General features: G+C 41.6%; 1 protein-coding gene across 3 annotated transcripts in view; it reads left to right on the forward strand.

Annotated features, from left to right (window-relative positions):
- The window catches only part of mical2b (microtubule associated monooxygenase, calponin and LIM domain containing 2b), a 55,149-nt gene extending 46,938 nt beyond the window's left edge, over positions 1-8,211 (forward strand). For all 3 annotated transcript variants that reach the window (XM_084058932.1, XM_084058934.1, XM_084058933.1), the window contains 10 exons: positions 827-930; positions 1,238-1,435; positions 2,292-2,461; positions 2,630-3,000; positions 3,262-3,338; positions 3,433-3,528; positions 4,789-4,882; positions 5,993-6,101; positions 6,188-6,261; positions 7,095-8,211. In XM_084058932.1, coding sequence (XP_083915058.1) covers positions 827-930; positions 1,238-1,435; positions 2,292-2,461; positions 2,630-3,000; positions 3,262-3,338; positions 3,433-3,528; positions 4,789-4,882; positions 5,993-6,101; positions 6,188-6,261; positions 7,095-7,321 — 1,520 coding nt within the window. In that variant the 3' untranslated portion in view covers positions 7,322-8,211. The remainder of the gene's footprint in view (positions 1-826; positions 931-1,237; positions 1,436-2,291; positions 2,462-2,629; positions 3,001-3,261; positions 3,339-3,432; positions 3,529-4,788; positions 4,883-5,992; positions 6,102-6,187; positions 6,262-7,094) is intronic.
- Positions 8,212-9,016: the final 805 nt, after the last annotated feature.

Consider the following 9,016-nt stretch of genomic DNA (forward strand, 5'->3'; position numbering starts at 1 on the left):
TTACTTCTACTCATTGCTTTCAGTAGAATCGTATACGGTCTAATCTGTTCCCTGTATGCAGTACTGTCATATGGGCTTTGATAATCATTCATGCTAGGTTGATTTGGAGGTGGCCCGCAGTGGGTTGCAGGCCTCATCTTCCAAAGGTTCTGTGTATCAAATGTGTAGCCTGCTAATTGTCTTTGCCCAAAATCGGGAAACCAGGTTGAAAATTACAACACAAACACAACACATTAAGTGGTTTAGACAGCACAGAATGCAGATAACCATCAATGACCCAGAAGTGGATCTGGTAATGAGTGTTATCATCAGTCTATAAGCGGGTGGCAATGGGAGGTTTCTAATTGACAGTGTTTTTATTTTTCTATTTATAATTTGTGTTGTCTCTTTCTTATTGTCTCTTGTTTATAAAATATGTTGCTTCTGGAAAATCAATGAATTATATATAAAAAAAGACAAATCCGTTTTTTGGGTCAGAGCTATGTAGCTAAAGTCAATACATAAACCCCTGTTTCAATGCAGTGTGTAAAACACTAGAGGGCAGTAATGTTTTAATAAATCTATCACTCCTCCTAATGTGGATGTTACCATGTTTTTTTTAGATTAAGGAGCTGCTCGGACAGAATATTGACAATTTATAATTTACAAGATGTGTGGATAATGTATGTGTGATTGGCAATAGCAATTATGCCCAACTCATATTTTTTTCCTCCAGAGTGTGGTTATGCGATATTCCTCATCAGGAACTTTGAACTTAGTTGTGTATCTTATTTTGTATATAGAAATGACACATATCATACAGTGTCTCCTGTCCTCTGTTGTGCAGCCTTTCCGCTGTTCTTTGTGAAGCATTTCCAGAGAAGCACAGTGGACAAAGACGAGACGGAGACGATCCCTGAAGTTCACTCTGAATGTGAAGACATCCAAACTGTATGTAGAATGGAGTCCACTCTGATGCTGCGTTCACACTGGCAGATACAAAGCTACAAAGCATCTGTCGCTTAGTTTGTAGCTTTGTATCTGAAGTTGAAGCCAGCTCAAGCTGCTCAATTTATTTGTAGTTTTTGTCGCAGCTACAAATGTTGGATGTATCTTCCTCTCGCTGGCTTCCATCGAAAATGAATGGTAGAGTGTATCTTTGTAGCTGCCAGTGTGAACACAGCATGAATCTATTTGGTCACACAATATCAATGGTACGTACATATTACCGTTGCTGCATGAATTGTCTTTGTTTCAGGACTCCCATGGCAGTTCAGAGAAGGTGAAATGTGAGAAACACTCCATCCTTGTAGAAGATGTCCCAAAGAGACGCCTGACGATATCTGCCTCTGAGAAAGAGAAGCTTCTAGACTGGAATCTGCCACTCACACCGCGGGAGGAGACTCCAGCACAGTTGCACACTGACAACAAAACCGCAAAACAACCCAAAGACCAGGTTGGAATGACATTACTGAGTTAAACCGAACATTGTAAATTGCAATATTATGCACATGATGGGCGGGATTAGCAAAAACATACAGTAAGACAAGTACTTATATAATTACTTACAAGTTCTTACTAGTGCTTTTCTGTTCTCCTTTCCTTTCATGAGCTCCCTTGTTCTATCTTAAACAATGCTCACTGGGCCACTAGAGCTGCCAACTCTCACGCATTTAGTGTGAGACATATGCAAATGCTCACACACACTCATACAACACCTATTTCTCATGCTGTGAAACCTCAAATCCAAAAACGTTCCACCTAATTAATCTAGTTATGTCATCTAGAGATGTCAGAGATAGCAGAGATTTAGGATTAGGATACATGAGGTGGTGATAGTATCTACATGTCATAACATGGCCCGTGATCTGCACATTTGTTTGTTTTCTCTAGTTAGCTGTGAGAAAAGAATCTCACATTTCATTGTCTCACTATTTGGAAAAACTAATCAGATATATGTAATTTTAGTCAGCTTCACAGATGTTTAATAGATATCCTGTTATCACTAGAACTGTCCTTTCACAGTCTCTAGCCTTTAGTCTAAACCTCTGTATTAACCCTGAGGGCCTCAACATATGATTATTTTCATCAATATGTTTATTCTTTTTTGCAATAATTTATTAATCTATGATAAATTAAGTGTAAATGCTTTTAACACATTATCTGAATGCAAGCAGACATCTAAAAACGTCTTAATGTTTACCCAGCAGTTAAACTTTTCATTTTGTAACCGCTGTCATTGTTCCATATCTCACATGGCCAGAGTGATGTGATCTTGATAGCGTTTTGCCCATCCTGTGCTGTTTTATCAGGTACAAGCAGAGACTGGGGCAGAGAAACCTCAGGCGAACTTGAGCCAGGATCAGGAGCCAACTCCAAGCCAAATCCCAGCCTCGCCCACCACAACCTTCCAGCTCATAACCAGCTTCCTAAAGAGGTCATTTGGCACAGCCAATCCCTCCACCAGCTCAGAAGTAACCATGTGAGTAGTACATAGTTCTCGCCACAAGCACATTAAATAATGTACAAAATACAACGTACAACTGTGTAACTTGTAAATATAAAAAAGAGTGATGGAGGTACAAACTTAAAGCTTCTCTTCACCTTTTGTAATATTGCTGACAAGAAACGTTCTTACCCTATTGACCAGGAGAACCAAACCTAATGGCCCCCACAAACAGAGGCCCATGTCCGAGGGAGCGTTCAGCTTCAGTTCCCGGTTTGACACAGGGCTCACGGAGCCATCCATAGAGGAAGAGCCTCAGGGTCACACTCTGCTGGCCTCTGTGGGTGCAGATATCCGGGAGTCTGGCCAGGACCTAGCCTCTATACTGCAGCAGGTGTCGCTGGCTGGTCGGAGAGGCTCTGAGGGGGTGTTCTCTAATAGCGAGGCCTGCCTGCCCCGCAGGAGGGTCAACTTCTTCTCATCCCTGCGGCTGAGGAAGAGGGAGGTGTCAGAAAAAGGAGAGAAGGAGGGTCAGAAGGAAATCAGGACCATCCTCACCAATCTCAGAAACAAAGGTACAGCAATTTTATCAGGGGATCCCGTTTCAAAACTTGTAATTGAAGTTACACTGCATGCACTACAAAATCCAGAGTGTTCATTTTATTCAGAGAGGAAATAACATACCCGTAATGGATTTTTCAGGGAAGAACCTTTTGCACGATGTGATGGGCACATTCAGTCATTCAAATGCTACTTCACACATCACCATCTGCTACTTCTGATTCCACTTTGTATGTCAACCTTATTTGGCCTACCTGAACTGTTTCCCAATCTAGCCTCCAGTCAGCAGAGTCTGGATCTGCAGTCGTCTTCCAGTGATGAGGAAGATGGGCATCCACCAGCCAATCACAAGGTTAGGACAGATGGACCACATTCATGACGGGCACAGGTGCAGGGAGGACTTTGTGTTAAATATTAAACTGTGTGCATGTTTCTGTACGGTCTAGTCCCAGGTATCTTCTCAGAGACAGAAGAGGAAGCTGGAGAAGACAGTAGCCCAGCAGGCCAAAAGAGGACAACTGAAGAGGCTCCATAAAGCTCAGGTATCATTGAAGTTTTGAATGATCCTTGTTGAGTTTGTTCAATTTGTAATAGGTTCACCCGCTTGAATTAGAAAGCATCCTCTCCCTACCCATTTGAATAGCCTCAATTGGCTCAAAGTTGAGGAAAGAGTCACTCAAATTAAAATATGTATGGTTCACAGGATTACAGACAATGCTGCACCTAAGTATTTCTATAATTACTTTTGGAAGATTGCAGTTCAGTACATAGTCACTCATCCAGAAGAAGCTCCAACAACTTTGTGCCTTGTCGATTCAAAAGCTGTATGGGCCAAAGTTAATTCTTATACTCTGCAGCAGTTGCATGGAATGGTCTACCTACAAGCATGGCTAGCTTTAAGTCCTTGCTAAAGAGCTGGCCCACAGTCTCAGAAACGACACATTCGTCTATAATGTCACCCAAAAGTAGCAAAGATAGCCGATCTACAAGCTCACAACCATCCTAGAACATTATTTTTGAAAAAGTGGCTTTATAATCCAAAACGCTGCTGCCAGGCTTGTGAAAGGCACCAAGCTAAGAGAGCACATCTCACGCGTCCTTGTCTCTCCATTGGCTCCCAGTGAAGCATATAGTGACATTTTAGATTATTCATTTTGTGTTCAAAGCCATTAACAGTCTTGCACCTGCTTATATTGTATTTTAGACCAATCATCCAGCTCCAGGTCACTCAGACAGTCAGTTGTATTTGAGGACTCCACGGTCCAACACAGTAAAGACGGGCGGCCATGCCTTTGCTGTGTTGGCACCAAAGTTTTGGAACAAACTCCCCTTGAGTATCAAATCTGCCCCCACCCTAGGGACTTTTAAAAGCAAGGTTCACTTGTTGGTTTGTTTTGTTTATGTGGGTTGTATGTGTTTATTTAGTTTCTACTCCTCCTATTGTGACTGACTGGTAATGTGACTGAGTTTCTTGTTGTCCTAGTCTAGTCTTCTTTGTCCTCTCCTATGTTTTTCTCTTTCTTTGGGCTGTGCCCCAGGCCAGTGTAATAACTGTAGGGGCGCGCTACAAATACCGACCCTATGCCTGTGGGTTTTTATAAATATTGAACCAATGAAAGGTATATACAAGAGCTTTTGACTAAATACAGTAACTACATTGGATCCATTGGAACACAGGTTATTTTTTCCATTTCCTGAAAATTACGTTTTGGACTTTCAAGGTTTCCACCCGACAGTGACGATATACTGATGGAAATAAATTATATACGATACTGTATCGTGTTGTGATTTTCACTGTCTAGACGATCCAAAGACAACTGGAGGAGGTGGGGGAGAAGCAGAGGGACCTCGAGGAGAGAGGAGTGGCTATAGAAAAGATGCTCAGAGGAGAAACTGGTACTGTACCCCCCACACACACACTTAATGTGAAATAAAAGGTCAGCAGGGATGGTCACAGTACATTTTATGGCGATTGCCACCATCATGCAATGAAATATGAATTGGGTTTAATAAAATTAAAAGGGATTCTTGGCTGTTTGATAGTTTCAAAGTGCTTTAAGATAAAAGTAAAATATGTATGTATGTGTGTGTGTATGTATGTATGTATATATACACACACACACACACACACACACACACACACACACACACACACACACACACACACACACACACACACACACACACACACACACACACACACACACACACACACACACACACACACACACACACACACACACACACACACACACACACACACACACACACACACACACACACACACAGGGAAATGCATGGCAAAGTTTAGTGTATAACCGCTATTGTTAACCAGAGGGCATACTGCATGTTCCTAACCAGAGGTCATACTGCATGTTCCTTACTAGAGAGCATACTGCATGTTCCTAACCAGAGGTCATACTGCATGTTCCTTACTAGATCCTTAAGAGAGAATGCAATACCTTTTTCAGTTCTGGTTAATGGATTCAACTGAGACAGTCAAAGGCTGCTCTCTGAAAGAGGAGAATGAAACATCTTTATCTGCTCAAAAGTAAATGGTCTTGTTAGTCATGAAGCTGAAGTAAAGCAGACTAGACTGCAGATTCTCTCTGCCTCTCCTTTTAGAATGACTTGAGACCTTTAGTGTAAAATGCACCTTTACTTTTATACAGGTGAATATTTCTCTCAGTTTCTCCTATCTCACCATAACCGTGTTACCTCTCCTTACATGCATATTCTCATAATCCCATATTCCTTTCAACGCTTTGAATGCGCTGTTGTCTTTTACGCCTTCTACCCCCCTCTCTCTTCTTCCATCCTTCCCTGCCTGCTTCCCGCTCTGGCTTTACCGTCTTTCTTCCCCTCTGTTCTTGCTCTTTCCCCCACTGCTTCCTTCACTTGACTCTTCCCTGCCTACCTCGTTCCTTTTCTCTTTCCATCAATAATCTCTCTCTCTCTCTCTCCCTCTGCCCCCCCCCCCTTTCCATCGTTATCCCTGCCTCCCAGATGAGTCCCAATCAGATGACAATGAGGAGGCCCAGCTCTACCAGTCCTGGTTTAAATTGGTACTCCAGAAGAACAGACTTGCCCGCTATGAATCTGAGCTTGTGATTTTGTAAGTAGCATTGCAAACATTTTTGGCAGTAGTGATGATGATGATGATGATGATAATAATCCAAAAACCCTTAAACCCTGTTTTAGTGCACAAGAGCTGGAACTGGAAGACACACAAAGCCAGCTGCAGCAGGACCTACGACGTAGGATGGCTGTAGAAGGTAGGAGATGAACACATAATGCACACACACGGTTTAATAAACACACACAATAAAACACACGCTTCTTTAGTCCACTGCCTAGTTCAGACCGAAGATGTGGGACTAGATGGAACCGTTAAATGAGATGAGATGAGATGAGAAGTACTTTATTAATCCCCAAGGGGAAATTGTGGCGTCACAGCAGCACAGTGTAACAATAAATAAGTGAAACAACAGACAAACAAAAACACAACAAAACAAATGGACACAACATAGACCCGGGTCGACAACATGCATTTTGGGTTGAGTTCTTAAGCATTGTGGAGTCTGATGGCAGTTGGCATGAATGAGAGTCTGTATTACTTACTTAAAAACGATACAAAAAAGAAAACACATTGATATCTTATCGGAAACTACTGTCAGATCTTTCCCACTTGCTTTTGTTCCCATACACGGCAGGATCACACCTGTATGTTGTTTATATCCCATAGCCTGGAGGGACTGTATTTAAATTGCTGATTGGCTGTCTACAATATAATAAAAAAGCAAAATGTATGCAACATAATGCTAAATGGGTACAGGAGGAGAGACCGTTGTGCTCTCAGGTGCTGTTGTTTTCACATCAAGGAAGCAAGTTGACATGACGTGAAAAGTATTCGTCGCTTTGATGTGGACTGTCTATTTTTAGAGTTTTTGAAACCACTGTTTGTGGGGTTCTGTTGCAAGTTTCAACACAGATTGTCGCCAATCTTTGGTCTGAACTAGGCTTTAGTTTCTCTAAGATACAGATTTGTACTCTTCCTGTCCTCAACATTTTTTTCTTATTATTCTCCTTTTCCTTCCCATCCTTCCAGACACAATAAAGAGTGCCTCAGAGCTTCAAGAGGAGCAGGAGATCCTGACCAAGATCATGAGAACAGTGGAGAGAAGAGACACACTGGTCTCCGAGTTAGACGAGCAGAGGTTGAAGGAGAGAGCCGAGGACAAGGACCTGGACAGCCTAGTGTTCTCCAAGGGCTACGAATTCCATTGGGCCCAGGAGGGGGGCAGCTCCTGGGATCTGGTAGATGTTGGAATCTGAGAGTGACCGATGGACACATTGATGAAGGGGACTTGGGGGATATGTTTGTCATTTGTTCTGTTGAAATGTGTATGTTGTATAACATGTATTCAAGTGGGGTTTGCGATTCACAAGCAAGGTTGAGAAAGCAATGTGTGATAAAATCACAATTTTAAAAGACATGCCCTCCCAGGTAACAGGGAAGGGGGAACTTTATAATGCAAAATGACAAATTTTGGGCCCTATCTTGCCTAACCCCTTACGCCTTAACTTTTTAGGCATGTTTTACTATTTTAAAAACATTAAAAAATGGTGAAAATAGCCAATCTACATCGACTCGTTGTGAGTAACCATTTACTAGTTTTCCAAATTCAAAATGGTAAAACAATACCTAAAATGTGTAGGCATAAGGGGTAAGGTGGCAAGCAAGATAAAGCCCAAAGTCTGCACACTGGAGTAAAGGGCTCCCAGTCAAAGCTCTATTCTTAACGTTTCAACTGTGCCTCATTCTTCGGAATGAGGCACAAACAACACTGCTTACTTTTGTAAGTAACTCCTCAGTCTGTGACTAATATGGTTTAATTTCAACTGTGATTGTTTTCATGTTTTTGATTTACTAATTTCTAGGTTCTTGAACTATGGGCTGAGAGGCCCAAGTGTGACACTGATGGGTCTCCATATGTGAATAGTTTAACAGAGATCATGGATCAAAGACAAGAAACTTTAGTTCTCATTAAAGGTCCCAGACTAAGAACCCCAGGAGTAATTTTTTTAAATGTGAGAATGGACTAGTTATAAATGCAAAATATGTAATATCTAATAAATTATATGTTCAGCATGTGTTTTACAGTTATGTATGTTTGAGTTTGCTGAAAATGTTGCAAATGGAATATCTTTAATAATAAAAACTTAACTGAAAACTGATTGTGTATTGGATTTTGGTTGAGTCTTCTTTTAATCACCCACTAGAATTAACTGCCGGCAGGTCTTTCTATTTAATAAACCATGGCAATACCTATAAAGAAAGACAGCCTGGTGTGTTATTTCTCAGGCTCCTGCAGATTCATCCAGTAAGCTTAATTGTAACTAGCTTGGTTATTTTTGGTAAGCAACACTGTTGTACTAATGAGGCTTAGATATTCTGTAGATCAGTGGTTCTCAAAGTGGGGTCCTAGGACCTCCATGGGTCTTTGAGGGGCTTAACCCTATACACTGTACATCAGTTCTGCTATTTGAAACTCGTTGAGTTGTGAGTGTGTAGATCTGCTATTTTTTTTAAAGGGACACATTTTTCTCAATGGTGGTCCCTGGCACAAAACCTTTTCAAATGGTGGTCCATGGTCCTGGAACAAAATATTTTGAGATGGGGGTTAGGCGGACAAATACATATAATTTTGGGGTCCTTGACATAAAAACAGTTTTAGAACCACTAGTATAGCAACACAAGTTTTCAGAAAACTGTCAGGATTTAGAAGACATCTTTAGAATTGGCGTCAGGTCTTGATTGGTTAATTTAGGGGGGCATTGACATGAGAAGGTTTGAGAACCACTGCCATAGATATTGTGACGCCCTCATGAGGGGAGGGGGCGGGGCCATGACACAATATACAGCCCTCCAGCCACAGAAAATCACTGGAATTCCGTTTCCGCTGTTAGGGATCAGTGTTGCCATGTCGGCTTATTATAAGCGACTGGGCTTTATTTCTGTAAAGTTGC

The sequence above is a fragment of the Gymnoscopelus microlampas genome, assembly GCF_963454915.1.
Source record: "Gymnoscopelus microlampas genome assembly, chromosome: 6".
NCBI lineage: Eukaryota > Metazoa > Chordata > Actinopteri > Myctophiformes > Myctophidae > Gymnoscopelus > Gymnoscopelus microlampas.